At 41.2% G+C, this 22288-nt stretch overlaps 1 protein-coding gene across 1 annotated transcript in view; it reads right to left on the bottom strand.

Moving 5' to 3' along the window:
• Positions 1–411: 411 nt before the first annotated feature.
• Positions 412–22288, bottom strand: part of LRIG3 (leucine rich repeats and immunoglobulin like domains 3) — a 46301-nt gene continuing 24424 nt past the window's right edge. Inside the window, exons 4-19 of the mRNA XM_024737240.1 lie at positions 19524–19655; positions 18835–18978; positions 17436–17579; positions 16982–17125; positions 16430–16573; positions 15392–15472; positions 14263–14334; positions 12015–12086; positions 11339–11502; positions 8878–9198; positions 6798–7079; positions 5360–5812; positions 4432–4590; positions 2569–2712; positions 2203–2478; positions 412–937 (exon numbers count right to left, since the gene is read on the bottom strand). Coding sequence (XP_024593008.1) covers positions 693–937; positions 2203–2478; positions 2569–2712; positions 4432–4590; positions 5360–5812; positions 6798–7079; positions 8878–9198; positions 11339–11502; positions 12015–12086; positions 14263–14334; positions 15392–15472; positions 16430–16573; positions 16982–17125; positions 17436–17579; positions 18835–18978; positions 19524–19655 — 2977 coding nt within the window. The 3' untranslated portion in view covers positions 412–692. The remainder of the gene's footprint in view (positions 938–2202; positions 2479–2568; positions 2713–4431; positions 4591–5359; positions 5813–6797; positions 7080–8877; positions 9199–11338; positions 11503–12014; positions 12087–14262; positions 14335–15391; positions 15473–16429; positions 16574–16981; positions 17126–17435; positions 17580–18834; positions 18979–19523; positions 19656–22288) is intronic.

The raw sequence follows: 22288 nt of genomic DNA, 5'->3' as shown, positions 1-22288 counted from the left end.
ACAGCAATGGTGGTTGTACTGCAGTACACTGGACTACAACACATCTTTTCGTTTGTAGAGTAAGAAATAAATTAATGTACCTCAGATCTCTGTAGCTCCCTGGTTTGAGTCTATATTACAACCACCCTGGGAGGTACGAAGAACCATCATGTGCTCATATTTTAACGTGCTGAATGCAATTTTCACCAACGTGAGACGTGATAATATGAAATCATTAAGCCTACAATGTGTTGAAAATAATAAAGATTGTTATCGTATAGATGGGGCTTGGGATCAAAATGACACATTTATTAAATGTAATGTGCAAAATAAAATGAAGCGACCTCTATTCAAAAAACGTACAAGACAGTTATTGTTTAAAATGCTTTAGTACTCATTTTCAATAAAAAGGAATCTGGCATTATAAAAATACATAAAATAGTCATGGATTTATACCATTAATTTACATAAGATATTTTCTGCATAAAGCAAAGTTATAAAATAGTAAAATAGTTTTAAAAGGTATTCTTATATGAAAGTTACTCCCAGTATAAAATTTTTATAACTTTTTGTAATTTTGGTCCATCGGTATAAATAAGACATTTTATCCTTTTAAAATTCATAGCTCCACTTAAAAACATAGGATTCTCTCTCTTTTAAATAAAAGTCCACTTGAGGTAGTATGTTAGAACTCTTCCTTGGTCCCATTCAGTCTATGTGTCCAAGTCAGAAGACTGAAAATTTGAAGTCCTGTGGTTTTCTAAGGTCTGTTTATAGGTACATGCGTGATTTTCTTGCTGAAAATCTGTCCTTTCTTTCCCATCTTCCTCTGACTCACAGTCCAAGTTCGGGGAAGAACGAGCTTTCAAGTGAAAGGTTCTTGGCTGACAATCTGATGACTGTCCAGAGCTTGAAAAGGCATGCAGATGAGGTCTTCTCAGAGGCTTTCCAAACGTTCCTGAAAGAAAGAATCCCCTTGAGCACATGGGGCCTTTTGGAACAATCAACAAAATGCATTTCAAATGAAGGAGCATCTTCCCCCATGAATGTGAATACCCCACGGACGTTCTACAAGTCCACATTATGGGACTCAGGTGTATGGTTGTATATCTGTGCTATGGAGAAAGACCTTACAGAATGGAGCTGAGGGCATGTGTGCCCCTCTTATACACACATCCACTGAATACAAGCAGCCCTTCTTCACCACGTCTCAGGACTTATAGTAACATTCAACACTGAGCAATGAAGTTCCCCAACAGAAGTTCTCCTGAGTCCTAGCTGTATTAATTGAGAGCCCCCAATTCTCCACAAAGCGCATTTGGATAGTAACGTACAAGTCAACTGTTCCTGAGTATAGCACATTTCTCTCAAAACAACCCGTATGTCTTGCCCTTTCTTCCTTAATAGCAAATTATTATTCCATTGACTCAAATTATTGCCTCAGTCATGTAAAAGATATTATTTTCATTTTTTCAAAAAGGAATATGAATAATTATACCATGACAAAACATGAAATTTCTTAAAAGCTGGGTAAAATATTTTAAAATTCTATTTAAAAAAAAAAAAAGTTGTGGTTAATTTTTCCATCTTTCCATGCAGTGAAAAGATGATCTCAGTTCTTCCATCTCATCGTCCCCCTGCACTAGACTAAAAAATCCACAAATGAACCTCAGCGCCTGCCAGCGTCCACCAGCGCTACCGAGGGCTTTAGGGCTCTGACAGCCTCCTTCGCGGGAGGTAGTCCAGCTTGGCTGATCAGCTGTTGCCAGGTAGGACGCCGTCTGCCCTTTGACTGTGAGTTCAGTTATAAGCCACCAGACATCCCAAACCACAGCCATGCTGTGCCCACAACTCCACCCCAAAGGCTGCTGTAGCCCAAAACCACTTTTTCCACATGACTGACAAACTGCACTCCTAAGTCACTTCCAAAACTCTTGTCTTCTAGATGATGCCACACACAGAGTTGCCCAGAAAGTTCCTAAGGCCTAGCGCTGGATTAAATACATAATCAAGTAAAATCCCCACATCTGCCTTTGCTTTTAGAAACAAAGATACTAACTAATACAATGTCACGACAGCATCATTAAAAAGAAAAACAAACAAAAAAACAACACCAAAAACTATTTTTCACCAGTCTGGCATTCAAAGCTCTCATAGCTCTCCTGCAATGCAACTTGGAATGTGGGTCCTGAGTCAAGGTGTCTAATAATTTAATAAACTTACCCATGAAAGATTTACTCAAAGTAACCGATGCTGGCTCTGGACTTGGACTAAAATCTGCCGAAGACTTGTTCAGACATAAGTTGTTCATTCCAGGTCCTTCGTGTTGAGAGTAAGAAGAGCTGAGTAACTTCCTCACGTGGGAAGGCCATCCTGTATCACTGACACTCTGCTCGCAGGATTCTTCTGAAGGATGAGGACACGGGTAGCCCTCCTTCTTCTTTATGTAACTGGGCTCAAAGTGTTCCATTAAAGCTGTTCTTGGGTCAGGACCACAACCTTTTAAATTTGGGGACAATATCCGGAGACAGAGTTAATGCTTCTGGAGGTCTCTACAGGAAACGGAACTCAGATAAGAAAACCACATACCTGTATGATAGGCTTCAAAAGGATCTGAGCCATACACACTCCCCTTCAAATACACAGGGCCTGAGGGTCCCAAAAAGGGACAAAGGAACGGGTCTGTGGCAGCTTCCACGTCGGCTTCACTGCTGTTGTCAATGTGGCATGTCCCTTTAAAAACCACATCTTAGTCACTGAATCAATTTTGTTCAAGTACCATTCAACAGTCTCTCTCCACTTCTGACAGTTTCCATATTTATAGATGAAAGGTTTAGATAGACCATTATACAAAGGAAACACTGTAGAAATTTATGGTAGAGTTTTTTCAAAATTTATTGATGCCTACGGATTAGTAACTGCGTAAATGTGTGATATCTTACTAAAGGAGGACTTGATTAACCATTGAACTGGAGCTAACCTCGTTGCTGGCCCCACCTCGTTTCCAAGAGACACTGATCTGTGTATGGACCCTGCCGCTGAAGCAGCCATGGTCTGAACCACATGATCCCGCCAGCACTGCCTGCTTCCTCCAGAAAGTCACTGATGACCAGGATAAGGCACTGGCATTTAACCAATGACCTCTTAATGGCCAGCTCAAAGATGAGCCCGGCCAAACAAACACAAACGTATCCATGAGTATCTGAGCTAAGTGACCCAGAAATGATATGCTGGTTAGTAGCGGACACAGCAGCTGAAGGACAAGAGACATCATGAGGGTGAGAGATGCCACGATGGACCATGTACCCGGGCAGCAAGAATTGGGCAGTCAGAGGGTGGGTGGTGGTCTCAGCGAGAAGCAAGTGTGCAGAATGTGACTCGGTAACGCCAGTGGCCTCTAGGGCTGCTCAGAGAGGGGACCAATCTCCAGCCCCAGCATCCAGGCGACATGGTACTACTATGCTCCAGTTCTGTCCCTTTAGACTTTTGTAAGCATCTTTTCAGTAAACCCTGCTCCAGCTGAATGAGCTTGGGCCTCTGCTCTTTGCAGCTAAATTCCCGTGTCCCCTGCATCGGCAGGCAGACTCTCAACCACTGCGCCACCAGGGAAGCCCGGGACTACAGTTTTTCTGCTCAAATCTTCTATCTCTATACCCTCTATCACTGCCTTGCCAAGCACTTTGCAATTATTTGTGGAATTTTTTGTCTCACCACTGACTAAACTGTGAAACTGGAAACAAATATTCTTCCCTCCCAACTACGGAGTCCATCGCAGAGCAGATATTCAATCAACGCTTGTGAGAAAAGATGGTAAGATGTTTGAGAATAACGTCACTAGCTGCTAGTTACTGAGCCCTTAATATGTGTCATTTTCCGTTATCATTGTATTTAATGTTCACAACAACTTAATAGGGAAGGATTATAGCTGCCCAAGGTTATGCAGGGAATGTCAGGAGTGGGTCTTGAACCAAGCTGATGCCCTTGTATTACGCTGACTCCTTATTATTCTTCAAGCAATACAGTTCTTAAAGTGAGAGTCAGTATTAGATGTCTCTAACAAAGGATTTTAAATCCTTTGACTTTTTAAGACCACACATGAAACCAGTTAATGTCATTTAAGTAAGAAGAACACCCAGGGCCAAAGAACATTTACAACGCAAAGGAAGTATTACATCGCCTGGTGGAATTAAATTTTATTTAACCTACTTGTCTTCTGCTATTGCTAGAAACAAAGATTTGTCTAGTATTTAAATACTAAACAAAGATTTGTTTAGTATTTGTCTAGTATTTAAGAGAAGGGCATAACTATTTAATTTCAGCTTTGCTAGTGATTTTGGGCCAGGGCCCTCCATATATGGGGGTATCAATTTCTTATGAAAATTAATATTATATTTGAATTTCCATTGGGTTATTTCAAAACAACTACAGCCCACGTTCATTTGAAGCACGTACCATTACTGCTGTGTTGTGGTAAGAAAAATCCGCCTCCTGAAGAAGTGACGAACTGGTGGTGGCTTCCACTTTCTGAGGAGACGTACCCATCCTGTCTGTCAGCTAATGTTCCCTGAGATGACAAATAACTCGGGGTGTCAGCCGGCAAGTTGGTCTCATCTGGGATCAAACAACAGCATTCCATTAACCGAGAATGATCGTAAATGCCACACGGGCTTCCCTGACGCACGGTACGTTCTGTTTGGTTTTCGGTTCAAATCAAATCAGTCGACTCTTGCAAAACCTTGATGTAAGGCAAACCAGGGCTCTGCTGCTCTGGGGCGCCTAAGCTGACTTTCTACTTTATGGCCTGTGGGATATTCCTCCCAAATTTCAAAAACAACAAATGCTGACAAAGGTAAAGGTAATTTTCATGGGAGCGTATCTAAGGTTTTGAATTAAACTTGATTTCTGCCATATTCCCAACTTAATTTTATTCACTGATGTGGGAGTTTTGCACATATAAGTCAAAGCCCCTCTCCCACCAATAACTAGAATCTTCCCTAGATGCCTGTACACACACATGCACACACGACAAAACGAAAAACGACGGCAGGGTGAGAGCCTCACGACTGAAGGGCTCTTCCTGGTCCTCCATCACCAGCTTGTGACGGGGTCAGACTGGTTTACGCTGTGATTTGGATCGTCTCTCATAGCCAACAGGATATTCTGATGAGGTTTTGACAGAAAGCACTCATCTTTAACCATCAGCTTTATTCTGGGCCAGGGTGTTATTTTTAGCTAACCGTAGTTCTGCAGCTTTGAAACAAATGAGTCACCCCTGTGACACGGCCTGAGACTGTGAGACACACACTCAGAAGGAAATCACGGCGGGACCATAAGCACACACACGACTCCTGCACCCTGTGCCAGGCTTCTGCTGACACACCTGTGTTGGTGATGCTGCAATCTTCGTTCCTCCGCCGTGTGTGGTATATGATGACCACCCACACGAGCGACGTGCCCACCACACAGCAAACCACCGCGATGATCACGATACCCACGGTGGCCCATCCATCATCATCCAGTGATGAGGCGGTCATCTGAGGGGAGTCGCAGGTGGGGGTGGGGATAACGCTGAGGCGCACGTGGCCTCTCTCGGTGCCCAGGGTATTAGACATTTCACACGTGTACTTCCCGGCGTCCCTGACGTCAGAGTCCACAATGATTAGCAGCTGCTTGCCTGCTGCAAAAAAGTGCCTTTCAGTGACCACCAAAGGGCCGTCATCCTTGGTCCAGTTCAATCTGGGAGGAGGGCTCCCTCCCGCGATGCACTGCAGGACGGCCGTCTCCCCCTTGGTTACAGTTCGATCTAACAGGGGCCGCAAAAATGATGGCGTCTCTGAAATGACAAGTTACGTTTTTCATCTCCGACATGAAATTAGGGTTCGCACAGCATAAGACCTCGCGCTTAAATTTATTCAAGTGGGAGCTGAAAACTGTATTCTCCCACAACCTCACTCCCATGCTTCTTTAAGACCCTACACATGTATACAGCATCTGGGATTTCATTTTATCATTTGGCTGTCATTTACTTACAACAACAGTTAAGGATAATATTTACTATTTCCTTTCTCTCAGTCTGTCTCACTCTTGGCAAGGCTGCGGAATGGTGGAAGTAGGGCAAAGCAAAACATTTTAGACATTTTTTAGAATTAGAAAATGTATAATAATAATTTCAAGCACAACTGTGTGTTGATGGGTGAAAAAATTCAGAATGTTTACATTTTTAAAGGGAAACTTCCTAGTGCTAGATGTCCCAGCCTATATTAAAATTCTGAAAATAATTTACTTTTACTATTTGGTGTTCATAGGTTACTCTGATTTACTCTTTCAATGATACACAAATGATTGACATGCTCACATTTTAAAAAAGCATCTGTTTAAGTAAATGATAAAAGATGAACTCAGATTTCCACAGTGGTTATGGGAGGCTGAGAAAAAAGTCAGGGCCCTTTCAATCTATTTATACACTTATTTTCTTATATTCTTTATATTGTTAAGACTTCTGGTAGAGATTGCATGACGGAAAGAGCAGAGAAAGGTGACTCCTGCAAAAGGGAAAGCATCAAAGCATTTACTTTTCCCCCTCCTCACATGGGAGGGAGCAGATTCATTTCACTGGCCACAGGCCTGAAGATGTAATACACTCACAACTTCAAAGCTTCTCAGAAGCCATTGTCCCCTCCAGGAAAGGGCAGTGCCCTATGGATCATCTCTCACCCTCTCAACTTCGGACACAACTTCTCACAGATTCTTAGGGCCTTTGGGTGAGCTGGTATATTTAAGACTAATGTATATCACAAAATCTGAAAATATCCACTTACCAAGGACAGTCAGAGTTGCATTTGCAGAAATGCTTCCTGCACTGTTTTGAGCGGTGCAGCTATACACCCCGATGTCCTCTATCTTCACGTCCACGATAAAAAACACGTCATCCTCGGGCATTACATGCATGCGTCTCTCCCTCGCGGCCGGGAAGTCTGTGCCCCCGTCCTTCTGCCAGGCTATCTGTGGGGCCGGGTGTCCCAGGGCAGCGCACTCCAAGCGTGCCATGGCCCCGGCGCGGATGGTGAGGTCCATGGGGGTCTTGGTGAACGAAGGAAGCACTGAAATCAGAGACACAACATGGGCAGTTAGCATTCTGCAGTTTGAGAGGTTCATTTTCATTCCCTTTTTTTTTTTTTTTTTTGATACTTATGAATGTCCCTGACATAGTAAGGCAGGGGTTATTTCCAACTGCAAGATGAGATGGAGTGATTAAGGTACTCCCTCAAGGTTACACAGGTACAGAAATGATGGAGTCAGGATGAAACAGGTCACCTGAGCTTCAGACTGATGGTCTTTCTGCTATTTTCCAGTCGCTTTTTAGTTTCCTCAATAATTACCTGTGAGACTTTAGGCAAATGAGTTTATCTCTTTGTTACCCTGACCACACCATCTTTTTTTTTTTTTTAAGTCCCTCCTGGCTCTAACATTCTATGACTTTAGACATGTGTTTTGTCCCACAATTTTTTGTTCGATCTGTGAGGCCTCAGCAACCATTTATTGAATGAATGCATTAATGAATCATATTTTCTACCATGAAAGATACAAACAATTAAATGCTAAACTGTACAACTGCCTACCTGCCACACAAAGCACAGGATGAGACACTTTTATGAACAGCAGCTAACGCTTACTGCATTTACTGAGCACTTACTCTATTCCAGGCATTCTGCTAAGTTCTTTACACAAATTATTTTATTTAACAATTATCATACCTCTATAAGGTAGGTCCTATTACTCCTAACTGAAAGATGTGGAAAAGGAGGCACAGAGAGGTTAGGTAACTTGCTGAGAGTTCCACAGCTGTAAGCAGGAGTGGCAGGGTTCAAACCCAGATCTCTGAGCTAAGGGTGGTATGCTCTCTATTGGTGGGAATGTAAATTGGTGCAGGCACTATGGAAAACAGTATGGAGGTTTCCTAAAAAACTAAAAATAGAGCTACCATATGACCCAGCAATTCTACTCCTGGGCATATATCTGGAAAAGATGAAAACTCTAATTCAAAAAGATATATGCACCCCCATGTTCATAGCAGCACTATTTACAATAGCCAGGACATGGAAGCAACCTAAGTGCCCATCAACAGATAATTGGTTTAAGAAGATGTGGTACATATATACAATGGAATATTTACTCTGCCATAGAAAAGAATGAAATATTACCATTTGCAGCAACATGGGTGGACCTAGAGAATTTCATACTAAGTGAAGTCAGACAGAGAAAGACAAATATTATCACTTATATCTGGAATCTAAAAAATAAACTAATATATATATAAAAAACAAACAGACTCAGACACAGAAAACAAACTTACGGTTACCAAAGGGGAAAGGGAGAGGGGGAGAGATAAACTAGGAGTATGGGATTAACAGATACAAACTACTTTACATAAAATACATAAGCAACAAGAATTCACTGTATAACACAGGGAACTATATTCAATATCTTATAATAACCTATAATGGAAAATTATCTGAAAAAAATACATATAACTGAATCATTTTGCTGTACAACTGAAACTAACACAGTATTGTAAGTCCACTATACTTCATTTTTTAAAAAAAAGGTGATATCCTTTAACTCTATACTTCATGGCCTCCCACATCAGACCAGTACATTGTGAACTCTCACAGAGCAAAAAGTGTCTGGTTCATCTTGGTTACCCACCATGCTAAGTATGGGGTCTTCAACACAAAAACTGCTTGCTTAACCAAGACTATTAATCTTGTGGAGTGAGAAGGGTTAGGTGGAGAACTGTAAGAGCAGAGGATAGGGTTAGCAGTAAGAAAAAGAGAGGAAATGAGAAATATGTTTCTAAAACATATCTTTAAACGCAAAAGGAAAAGTCAGATCACATACTATTTACTGTGAGCTTGGCTTTGACAGAGTAGGATGAACCAAAGTGATTGGAGATGACACACTGATATCTCCCTTCACTGGTAAATTCCACACTGCGGAGCCGAAGAATGGTGGTGTACTCCATCACCTCCCCACCTCGGGCCCGGAGGTGTGCATAATTTTCCATTTCAGCATCATGCAGTAGTTCATTGTCTTTTTTCCAAGCAAAAGTCATTGGGGAATCACTGCTGCTGGCAGCTGAGCAGATAAAACTCAAATTGGAACCTTTTATTGCCGACTGTGTTTCTGGCTGAACTGTGATCTGGGGTTTAGGAAAATCATCTGTTCAAAATGGAGAGGGGGAAACAAAACAGTTTTAAGCTCGAGTCCAAATGCTACTCAGATCTGAACACCAAGAAACTCAAAACAAACAGTGGCTTAGGTTTTTACCCTCTGTGTATGTTTCACAGATGGACCAGCAGTCCCAGTGTTGAAAATAACAGACTGGGAGAGAGTTTATAAAGTAATTCATTCATTTCAACTAGAGATTGAGCCCTATTTATCCATCATTAACTGGGAGGAGACTGATGTATTGGAATACAGTTTATTGCAGACCTCTTGGCTTTTTTTTTTTTTTTTTTAACATAAATACAAGAAGAAATCGGTTAAGACACTTCCAGGCTCATGGATCATCTTGAAATGCTATTAGGAACCGCATTTTCCCCCCATGTTCTTCATAAATAAGCAGAAAAATTAAGAAATCAAACATCAATAATGATAATCAATACCACTAAAGGCAGCAAATTAACACCCCACTTACCAAAAATAGAACTCATTAAAAAGACCAGTCATTTTTAGGTAGAGCAGGAAAAAACAATCCTGTAGTGAAAGGAAAAGCATTTCTCAAGCTCCCTGTGAGCCCCCGGCTCCAGCCTGGAGTTTAGAGTGGACAGTCCATCAGGTCGCTGTGCCACACTGTCAGAGCTACATTATAATTACAGCTAAGCAACTCTTTCATTCCAAACAGTTATTTTTAGTTCTCTGTTACTTTTTGGAAAAGTTACCTTTTTGAACTTCAGTTTCTCAGAGATGGTCTAAACCCAGAAGGAAGCATCTTAAAGCAACCAAAATGTATTACTTGGGTGCTCTGAAAAAAATTACGTGTGTGTGTCGGTGTGTGTGTTTATGAATGGGGTATGGGGGACCCTCTGACAACTGCAATGCAGGTAATTTCCAATGCCACGCCTGCATGCTGTAATCAAGATAGCTTCTTCTTCTGTGTGATTATTCTAAAATTCTCATCTGGTAAAAAATCTATGGGTACTATATAGATATGGGAAAGAGTGTGTGTGTGTGTGTGTGTGTGTGTGTGTGTGTGTGTGTGTGTGTGTGTGTGTGTGTGTGTGTGTGTGTGTGTGTGTGTGTGTGTGTGTGTGTGTGTCTCAAAGTAATAGAGTTCATATCTCGAAGACTACGGAACAGAGAAATCAAGACCATGGAAAAGGAATAGCTCAGACCCTTACAGCTGAATGCCAAATGCTTACTTAGATCCAAAAGCTACATCAGATGTTTTATTTCCAGAAACTGTTGGCACCATTTAATGCTGCAACCTAAAAAAAAATATGGTTTTCTTGTACTTAGCTAAACAATCCTAGGCAAAGCAGTTTTAGATAAAATTTTAAAGGCCAATGTAGAATTAGGTTCTGCAGTATCTTAACACACATACTAAAATTCAAACAAATTTTGATTTCATGTTCTGTACGCACATTTAGTTTTACAAAGGTCTCCATGGCAGCAAATAGTAAACAGCAGTGTAGTGCAGCAGACGGAAGACGGCACCAGAGAGATGAAAACTTGGGGTTTTGATCCAGATCTGCTGTCTGAAGTTGGGTAAGCAAATTTCTAACGCTGAGATGCTTAGATGCTAAGACAATGGACCTTACGTTTATTTACAATAAACTCAAACTTTCTGTTACTTGTAATGTTTTACCCACTAATAGTAAAATTTTTAGCAGACTATAAATCACTAGCTAATAATTTTCTCTTTCTACTCACCATAAACAGCATATGCACAGGATTTAAGTCAGTCTCTTCACTGAGCTCACAAGAGCCTCTCAACAACCCCCGGAACTGGGGAGAGCAGAGAGCAGCGCTCCCATTTCATAGATGTGAAGACTGAGATTCAGGGAATCACAGTTAAGTAGCAGGGCTGTGACTATCCTTCAGTTCTCCCAAGATCCAACATCATTCTCCTTCTGCCAAACCACTCTGATGCCAATTTTAAAAATTATAGAAAAAAATGTTCTTTCCATCAGTAAAACTGTGATCCTCAGCAAGCTACAGATCCATTCTCATCTCCCTCAGCAGAAATAAGAGCTTTATTAAGGGAACATACATTTATTGAAGTCCATTATTTGGACAAATGGGAGAAAAAAAAAAAAGAAGAATGAATAAAAAAGTCAAAGGCCATAGTTCCACTCACCACACACAAAGCCATCTGGGCTAACAGCAAAAATACTTCTTCCCTTCAGCAACTGAGGATGGGCACAACTGGCATTTATAAAGCTCTGAAAGTTGTTTTCCGCCACCCACTGTGGGAGCCATTTTAGTTGGCAATCGCACAAAAGGCTTGATGTATTTAAGTGCCTGAGGAGAGTAATTACATTCAATTTGTTTTGTACGAAATGCAGATTCCTACAAGTATAAACTAAACTCACGTAAATATTAACAAAGCAATGAATGGGGAAACCAAATACACACATCCCATGGACTAAATATTCTATAGTCCATCTTGAAATGCAGGACATGGAACTCACACTGTTTTTTTGTTGGTGGTGGTGTTCTTACGGACCAGCAGAGACAGAAGTGCTGATACACCAAAAATTACTGCTGAAACCTGGTTACTATGATGAGGCACTGTACTGTATTGGGTCCCACAGACTTCAACCGCCAATTTGTAACAGAAAGAAAAAGGAACTCCTCTTTTCAACAGAGGGAACAAAAAACCAACTCCTCTTGCTTTCTGGTAACAAAAGTTAAGGGATGTGATGAGTGTGCCAGACCCTTTCTATAGATACATAATCCAGGATAATCCACCCCACGTCAGTTTCCCCCTCCATGCTTTATGTGAAACTCTTGGAAGGAAAAGAGAAGCTTACAGTTGCTGAAGTTTCTTCATTTGTGAGAATGCATTGCCTTGTAATGACATGATTGCGTTGTCACTCAGGTCTCTGAAAAAGCAACCAAATCAAATACATTCGAGGGAATTATGGTCACCATGTGCCTTCAGGCAAAGGGTGGGCCCGCGCTGCCCACGCCATTCGCCACAAAAATACTCTCTGTGCTGAGATGCACACATGGGGGTGACTAGAACTCATCAGGGAGCCTGGGCTCAAGAACAAGGATATCTGCATCAGAGGCAGGTTCTGTTACGGTGAGAGAGATTTCCTATCACCACATACAGGATTTTTGACTCTTAAGGGCCTAAGCTGTTCTGCCATGTTATTTTATTACACTCCTTATTATTCAAATTAGTAACCATTAGTAACTTTTAAATGCACAAATAAAATTCCTCGTAATTATGCTTTTAAAAAACCATCACATATAGAATACCTTCTATGATACACAACCATGTTAAGTGATTTACGTTTACATATTATTACATTTAAGCCTCACATCAACCCAAAAGCAGATGGTATAACTACCTTGGCTTGGCGTGAAAGGGGCAGATAAGATTTGAACTCAATTATTTTCAATTTCCAAACCTATGCTCTCAGTCACTAGCCTATTCTGTCACACACAACTCACTCATGGGGAGACAGGTAGGTGTTCAGACAAGAGGTTCTCACTAAAACAAACCAACCAACAAACACTTCAGGCAGGACATTTATAAAATGAGAGAATATTCTGGGCTGGCTTTATTTTTAACTGGTGCTTATGAGCGCTCTGGATTAAAGTCCTCTCCACAGTGATTACTACTCTGTTTTCCTTTAAAAGGGTGGAGAAAAGGGATTTTGAATGAGACAAGTGGCAACAGAAGACAGAATCGAGGTCCCAAACGTGGGCAGAGAAAGAGGCTGAGAGAGTCATGAAGGTTTAGGAAACTGAAGCAGAGGCTAACGCTCCACGGATCCACTAACTCCACTTTCCCAGAAATGAAATGGGTCAGATGACAAACCCTTTTGGCTAGTTTCCCTTTGAAAATAATTTGTTTCAGTAAGCCCAGCAATACTGGCCCGCCTTTCCAGATGACGCTTTGCAGAGTTATCCCCTACAACCTGCCCTGCTACACTGTCGGCGTGGCTGGCGATCCAGAGCTCCCTGCAACCAATGAGTCATTGCGAAGACGGCAAGATGGTGGTGCACAGATTAACAGCTAAACACACAGCACCAGTGACGGTACCAAGCAAACGTGTATCTTACATGATAACTTCTTTTGTCCAGGTTAACAGATAATACAACTTTTGGCTATAAGCATTCCTTAATAGTCAGGGTGGACACACTTTGTGCTGCTTCAGACTCCCACTGAACACATATACGTGCACCCACGGTTATCAGAAGCTGGTTGGCTCTGTGCTCCTGCAGGCTTTGACTCCTATCAAGGCTGTGCTCCTAGTGCCTGAAAATATTCGAGTGCCTAAGTGTCATTTCAGAAATGTGTGCCAGGAGTTACTGGGGGCAGAAGATGTGAAGGCAAGAGCTGCTATGAGAGCAGGGGCTGCCCTGGTTTGAGCCCTGCTTCTGTCAGCTGCTAACTTACAGGTTAGTTGCAAAAGAGAGTGAGAAAAAGAATAAAGGAGGAAAAACTGGTTGTATGCTTTATAATTAAACAACAGTAACAATAAACAAAATTCTCAAAGTAGTGTTAAAACTCGCCTGTCACTCTCCAGGACTGGAGGGATTGTCTTTTTTGAGCGTTAAGATGTGCGTTGCCTTCTTAACTGTTCGATGGAATCAATGAACCCTCAGAGCCACTGCATCTTAACTTAAAAATTAAGATAATAGTAGCTATTAAATAGTTTTCTCGTGAGGATTAAATGAGAAAATATAAATAAGTACCTAGCATAATGCCTGATGTGCAGTACGTGTGTGATAAATGGTAGTTTTTTTAAAAAATTAAATATACCACTGCTTGAGAGAAATAACTAAGAGAAAACCCCAAAGTGATGTATAGCAATGCCCTTAAAGGCAAAAGAAATATGCACTTGTACACTTATACTTTCATACAGATATACAGACAGATAAGTAGGTAGGTAGGTAGACAAAGGACAAAGGATAGATGTGTATATTTTATTGTACTGAGAGGATACCAACAAAATTATGTACTAGTTTGTGTTACCTTTCATGACATATAAGTAGATAACCATTTCAGACTGCCTTTAGGGTAACTAAATTCCTGCTACTCACAGCTGTTCTAATGCATCCAAACCAGTGAAGGCTTTTTTGCTAATGGATCGAATCCGGTTTCCCTGGAGTATCCTTAAAAAAAAAAAAAAATTATAATGGAACAGTTAGTAAAAGCCATTGTGGAGTGCAACTCTCCTGAAAAGAACTGCTTTTTAAATCATTTGTGAATATTCTATTTTCTTCAATTAAACAAGATATCCTTAAAAAAATGTATCCGTGCCCTCTATTTCAGTAATATGGTTCAGCATGGTTGCAAAGCATTCGACAGAGAACCCAGCAGAAATAGGTATTCGAGAAGTTACTCTGATGGTTAAATCAAAGCAGTGATTTTTCAAAGAGGTAGAAACTTTATTGCAAGTAAAATGTCTCAGAACACTAATAAATAGAGCAGGTAATACTGGAGACTTTCTCCTTACCCACCCACCCCATGGGTATCTTTCTCCTTACCCACCCACCCCATGGGTATCTTCATCACCCACAGAAGTTTAGGACTAAATGGAAGCCAATTTGAAGACTGCTTGCTTAAAACACAGAACTTAGCCATCTTCAAGGCCATTTTGTGGCTAAATAGAAACACGTTTTTAGCCTGAATTGCTTGGAACCCACTGCAGTGTTATCATTGGTCACTGGATCGCTTCATTTAAACATTCCTGTGAGGGAAGGGCAATACTGCACGTTTCAAAATGCTGAACTTAGTGCACTAACCTTTACACAGTAGTAATCCCAAGGGTCTAAGCGCTCAAAACAACTTAAAATTCTTATCTGGATACTAAAGTCAGCTGCACTAACCCAAGTGTTGAGTAAAACCACTATACCCAAGGAAGAAAATCTAATCAATACACATCTCGTGTAACAGTAGTCATTTGCGGAGCTGACAAAGGGTAGCAACCAGATTGAGCACCTGTTTTAAAACTTTTTAAAGATGTCAACTTGTGTGTGGAACTGAGCTCAATTAAGACAAAGTGTTTAGGGAGTTCCCTGGCGGTCCAGTGGTCAGGACTCGGCGTGGCCCCGGGGTTCAGTCCCTGGTTGGGGAACTAAGATCCCGAAAGCTGCGCGGTGTAGCCAAAAAAAACCCAAAATGTTTAGGTCAGAAAGCAACGCCAATTATGAAGCAAATCATACTCACAGCCGCCTCAGTTTGTCAAGCCCAGAGAAGGCACCATTCATGTCCTCAATGGTCCAAGAAATTTCATTATTCTTCAGATCCCTGGTTCAAAAAAGGGAGAGTTACGGAAAGTGGTACCAGGTACTTAATAAAAGATACAGGCATTCTTGTTAGACATATGCTTAGAAAGCAAAGATCCCCAACCAGGTGGCATGTGATTTGGAATAATTCCTCATAACTGCCCATATCATCTCTCTCTGCCCCTTTCAAAACAATAGAAAACTGTTTCTCTCCCTAACGTAGATCTTACCTCCTGCCCTCCTCCCTCAGCAGCATTTTATACTTTTGTCCGAGATGAGGAGAGTTGATTCCGGCCCTATTAACTCCTCTATCAAGATGACTAAATTCTGCAAGACTTGAATAGTCTGAAAAATACATTAAACTTTAAAACCTCTGCTCCAACCACACAAGGAGCAGCTCGCCAAAGCACACGGCATTTCTTTCAGTCATGTAATGCTTCATGCTTCAAACAGTGAACACAGCAAAACTTTCTGACAGTGCAAAAATCAAAAGCCCGTTGCACAACGTTAAAATTCACATTTGAAAGATTTTTCAAAGGCCATTTAATCCAACTCTCTCTTCTTCCTCTTGGGACAGAGATCAAGTCTGGATATAACTGGTCTGATAAACAGGCGCGCCTTCCTTTGCTGCACTTTGTATATCTTGTTTGCTCTGGGTAATTTTTAATCTGCATTTTTACGAAGAAAAATTAGTGGATTTGAAATTGTTTTCCTCTTGAGCAGTTACCAACTTCCTGGAGATCCCGAGAAGGCTGACTGTAATCACCAAACCAATCTGATCACTGTCCTTTTTAATCCCTTTAAGAAGCACACATGGATGAAATGGACGATCTTAATCAAACTGATCTGGGAAAGATTAAGACACTACTTCTGAGGCTGTACACATTTCCTTCATAACAAAGGAAATCTGCTTGGAGAAAAGTGGGCACATTTAGGAACCAATTAGGTTCACGGAGGAACAGCAAAATGTGTAACTTACAAAGTCTTTAAACTGGAAAGCCCCCGGAAGGCACAATCAGCGATGTAGCTGACTTTGTTATTCCCGATGTGCAGTGTGTTTAGCAAGCTTAGGCCCAGGAAGCTTGAATCATCCAACCTTGACAAGTGATTGAAAGTTAAGTCCCTGTAAAGGAAAAAGGAACAAAAAAACAAAGGATAGCTTTTATTTTCCAGTTCAATGCAATGATTTGTTTAAAAAAAGAACAGAAACAGGTAATATATATTGCCACAGTTACCCTTATTTTAAAACTCTGCCTTCTTAATAATACTCAGGTAAACATTATTTCTAATCCCAGTAATTAAAAAAAATTCTCTTTATTTGAGAATCACCACCATGGCTTTAGCCCATGTGCCACAGAATTGAAATGGTAGAGCTGGCTTCAACTTATCACAAAACTATGACTAGGTTGCCCGTGCAAAAAGCTGTCACCTTGGAAACTTTGTTATGAAAATTTCACAGATCAGTGGTAAGAAGCTCATGCTCTGGCATGATTCCTGCTCTCAAACCTGAGGAGAATAAAAGGCAACTCACAGCTCACTGAGTTTCTGGCAGAACTCCCAGGCATCAGGGCTGATCCTGTTGATGGCATTTTGGCTGAGATGAAGTTCCTGCAGCATCAGTAGGCCGTAAAGCCAGCCTTTGGTAATCTCTGTTAGGTTGTTATGGTCCAGCTGCCTACATTTATAATAAGAGTCAAAAGCAGGATCCCAAGTTCATTATCTAGACTCTTCAAAGGGGACATATTACAACCTATTACATATTCCTATTGTTATGAGATGTGTAGCTTTTGTTACACAAAGACATCAGCAGAAAATACCATGCTTATTAAATTCTCAGTCACATTACCCGAAACAAAACTTAATATTAAATTATAAGCTTGTAAATGATGAGATTTTAACATAGGATTTCAAATAAAAGCTGCTGAATGCTCACTGAGCATTCCATGATCATACCACCTGAGTAGGAATTGATCACCCGCACTTACAAGATTTCCATGTTGCTCAGCCCCCAGAAAGCTCCATCCATGAGTTTTGTCACTCCATTTCTTTGCATTTTCAGAGACTTCAGAGCACCAAGCCCTTGGAACGTGAGTCCATCGATGTTTTTGATCTTGTTTCGGTTCAGTTCACTACATTGGATGTTACAGTTAGACAGTTAGCTTATATGACAAACTCTGGAAGCAGTAATAAAATGTGACATTACTGCAATATAGTTAAACCAGCCTGTGTTAAATTACGTAGAATGCTTTAAATTTCTAAGCATTTTTATTGAGAAGAATTTTGATTTACTAGCAGTGAGTAAATTTCCTTCTGAAACATGTGATGTATTTTTGGGATCATCAAATTCTGACACCAGATTGCACTTCAATTTCTAAGCTGTTGTCCATTCAGTATGGAAGTAAACACATTAAAATTGGTCTTTAAAGTATCCAGAATGAGAGTACTGAATATTACATTAAAACACGAGGTCTACTCAGAAGGAGGGCCGTCAAGTTTATCCTGTCCAACTGCTTACAAAAGTTGATTCCTCTCTGTCACAATTTGTACTGTGTTTAATGCTTCCTCTTTAAGGCAGTCATTCTCAACCTTGGTTGCACCCTGGAATCACCTGGGGAGTTTTAAAAAATTACTGAAGCCTGGATCTTACCCCAGAGGTTCTAATGTAATTGGTCTAGGGTGTGGCCTGGGCACTGGGATTTTTAAAAGCTCCCCAAGTATCTGCAATGTGCAGCCAAGGCTGAAAACCACTGTACTGTAGGAGCCTGTTCACAGATTATTCCACCGTTATTAATGAGACAGCGCTTTACAGCTCCTTAAGCTACGAGGGGCCCTGCAGTCATTGGTACTGTTCTCACGATCCACAGCTGTGGAGAGTCACCATGATGTCTTCAGTGCCATCATGATGGCTTTGTATGGAGGTTGTTCAATGATTGCGCTGCTCACTCTTTCAGGAACAATCCAACTTGCCTTGTCAGGCAGAAGCCTGTACCGGGTGACTTTTTTTTTTTTTTTTTTTCCGGTACGCGGGCCTCTCACTGTTGTGGCCTCTCCCGTTGCGGAGCGCAGGCTCCGGACGCGCAGGTCCAGTGGCCATGGCTCACGGGCCCAGCCACTCCGCGGCACGTGGGATCTCCCCGGACCGGGGCACGAACCCGCGTCCCCTGCATCGGCAGGCGGACTCTCAACCACTGCGCCACCAGGGAAGCCCCCGGGTGACTTTTAAGGCTCTTTCTGATTCAGTGGTTCTACAACTCCAGCTCTCAGAGGAAAGGTGGCTACATCCTTGCTTCTAAACTCCTTCTGCCACATTGTGGATTTTAGGGGGTAGGTGCCAAGGGTTTAGAGGAGGTGAGGAAACAGAATCTAAGAGGACATTTTACTTACAGGTGTTGCAGTTGAGGCAGTCTAAACATCTTGGGTGGGAGAGCTGAGATTCGGTTCCTGTTCAGCTTCAGCACCAGGAGTGTGTTGGCCAGACTGTCAAAATACCCAGGTTCCATGGATGTCACTCGGTTGCTGTTGATATACCTGTTGAAAGTCTGAAGATGAGCTTCTCTTTCTGGTCCTTTGGGAAGTTAAAGTGCATGTATTCTCTGTATATGAAAGACTCTCCAGAGAACCTACCCATCATTTGTAACAATGGACACTTAAAATAATTAACTCTTTACGCCCTTGCAGGCCAATATCGACTATGATTCACACATCTCTCTGGGGGAAAAAGTGACTAAAATATTTGAAGATAACAAACATTACCCAATTTTTGTGAAATTCATTTATTAATGAAATACACCGGGGGTTTAATTTTGATTATTTTTTTTTACAGAATCACTTGGTTTTTCTATAACAGTCAAAGGATGTCTCAATTTTTGTAATCCAATAGTGTAAGAATAAAATGAAGACTGTGGTTATTCGGGCTTACAGAAAATTACCAGTCAGTAAGAAAGTGACATTTTTGATCCATCAGCAGTAAGAAATGGTCAGCATTCTGGTTCCTATCTTAAAGTTGTTTCCTTTTTTAATATAGCACAATGTTTTCATCACGGGTGAAAACTGTTAAAAACAACTTGACTTACAGATATTTGAGTTGTAGGGGTGGAAGTGCAGTTTTAAGCTCTGAAATATTATTGCCACTCAGGTCCAAAGTTTCGAGGGATTGAAACCGTCTCAGATGTTCAGGTAATATTTCCACAATCTTGTTTCCAGCTCTGGATTTAAAGAATAGCACAGATAACAGGGTTAATGGTACAACAATCTGAAAGGTGAAAAATAGGTTCTATTTCTAACTCGTTCTTCAGAAATTTGGAAAACTGTTCTACACAGCACGTTAAAAAGTTAAACAGCAACTCTTTAGTCACTTTAATGTTGCATTAGATAGTAAATCATAATTCTAGAATTATGAAAAGCTTTCCGATATAAATCTGGGTGCGTTTAACAGCTGTGGTTATCTAAATGCGATGCACTTAAACTGATTTTTCTTTCTCTTATTTTGTTAACAGTCTTTCTTCCTTATCATTTCATGAAATGGGATATGAAATGACTAGCACCAAGTTGGCATATTCCAGGCACTGGTGTGTTAGTTCCCTATTCTTTCTTCTTGAGTCCTAATTCATTTCTCATTCTTCCCTTGGAAAGCACACACGCTACAGGTGCCAATGAACTTAAGATACTCATCAGATTGGGCTTTTTAAAAGCCATCCTAGAGAAATCTCTTTTTCTTTGGAAATAGCAAGTTTCAATGCATTGCCATTGTCTTCAAACCCAGTGGATATGCTCCAAGGCTTTGAATATTATAAAAATAAGAGCACACCAGTCTAAATAATCTCTGGGAGCAATTAGATTTTTTAAAAGTTTGACATTAACCATCTTAAACACCAGACCATGATGTCCAACATTGTAGTCACATGTGGCTCTTTACATTTAAATTAAACATGTTAAAGTTCAGTTCCTTAGTCACAGTAGCCACATGTCAGATCCTGAACAGGTGCCTGGTATCTGTCAAATGGGCCAGTACACATACAGAACATCTGCACTATTGTGGAAAGCTCTGCTGGTGGGCACTAGACCACAAATGAGGAAAGATAAACAAAATAAAACAAAAAGAGGCCAAGTCAAAGCTTTTAGAAGGTCATCAATACAACAGTTTCCAAGGGGGAGATTCAGCATTAGACAACAACCTTGCTAGAAGACAGGAACCAAACTGATGTGCAAGCCGTCTTAACTGTCATATTAGACCAGGTAGCTTGGACTTTTTAGACATTAGGCAGGGGAAAAATGACGCGTCGAGGGAGAAGGGCTGGGATGATGGCAGAGTCCACCTACAAAGAAGGGTCTTCGCGTTACAGCTCAAGGAACAATGAAACGATCGAGGGCTCTAAGTAGAACTCTGTATGTCATATAAGTCACGTGCTGCCATTTTTAGGTAAACCCTCACTTAAGGGGAAAACTTAGAGATTTCATATGTGTATCTTTCTTACCAATAACTGCATTTGTATAGTGTTTTGAGTTCATTAAGTTCTGTTGCATTATTGTAACTCTCAGGCCTCTCACCATCACAGAAGGTTCCTGAGTTAGGAGCACCTCTTACGTGTTTTCACAAGATCCTCTGCTGTGTGTGACACAGCACTTTTTGCGCTGTTGGTCTTTTCTGCCATACTGTGAGCTCCTTTAAAGCAGGGCTGTATATCTATCCCCGTCTTGGAATGTATATGGAATCTAATAACGCTGAGGGCATTGGATGCCAAGCCCTATGCTACGCATTGTTCATATATTATGCCATTTAATCATAATAACATTTCTCTGGTGTTTAAATTAGGAAACTAGAGCTTTTAACCTAACAAGTCCAAGTACTCCCCCCAGGCCACCTCACAGACTAAGTCCCTATTGATCCCAAAGCAATCCCTGAAGGCTGTTTCATAGAACACAGTTTCAAACATTCAAACAACTTAATTTTGGCAATTAAGTTCTTACTTTCTGGAGGTGAAGATGCACCTCCAGAAAGTCTCGCAACTTCCCACTCTTGCAAAAATGCTGAGCTACTGGTTCCAAACTGCTGTGGGAATCCACACCAGCTCACTGAGCCCTCATCATGCCAACACTAAGGATGCCCTGGAAACGGGTCTCCCCCCAGTCTGTGCTTGCACCTCAGGAGGAAAAGAGGGTCACCAAGAGTTTGCACGTGTTTGGCAGCCAACAGAGTAGAAGACCAGCTTCCTGAATGTGTGCAAATGCCAGGTGCTGCTTTCCCCAGTAAGTGGAGAAACCAGGTTGTACATTTTAAATAACAATGAACTAACAAAACTTCTCAAAATATTGTGAAAAATCTTCCCTGTGCTACTTCTAAGGACTGTCGGGGAATCGTCTTTTTTGACCCAAGTCATCCAAAAATCTAACCCCATTTTTAAAGTAATCCTATACAAGGTAACAGGCAGGGGTGATGTATACCCTAACAGCTGAACTCTGTGATAATAGTAAGGTTAAAAAAAGGAGGGGGGGAGGCGCGGTTAGCAGTCCCCTGTACAAGTCACAACTATCAAGCCCCTCAGATTCCCATGAAGTCTTACAGATTCTGTTTAGAGTCAAGTCAGCCATGACCTCTGATTCTGACCATTTCCCACATCTGGATTCCTGAGTGTGTAAACCCCTTGATCTAGCTGTGAGGTACAGCCTAATGCAAGTGAGACAATTAGTCAATTTCTACATCCTGGAGATGGATTCAGTCCAAGAGACAAGCCACAGGGCCTCAGGGTCAGGGTGTGTGGGTTAAAGGAAACCACACTTTAGGGGGCAAAAATGTTCTCTTAAAAACACAACCCAAATGTTTGCATTAAAAGGAAGCCAC

Source organism: Neophocaena asiaeorientalis, unplaced genomic scaffold (genome assembly GCF_003031525.2).
Source record: "Neophocaena asiaeorientalis asiaeorientalis breed wild unplaced genomic scaffold, Neophocaena_asiaeorientalis_V1.1 scaffold134, whole genome shotgun sequence".
NCBI lineage: Eukaryota > Metazoa > Chordata > Mammalia > Artiodactyla > Phocoenidae > Neophocaena > Neophocaena asiaeorientalis.
This window is presented reverse-complemented; position numbering and strand designations above follow the sequence as displayed.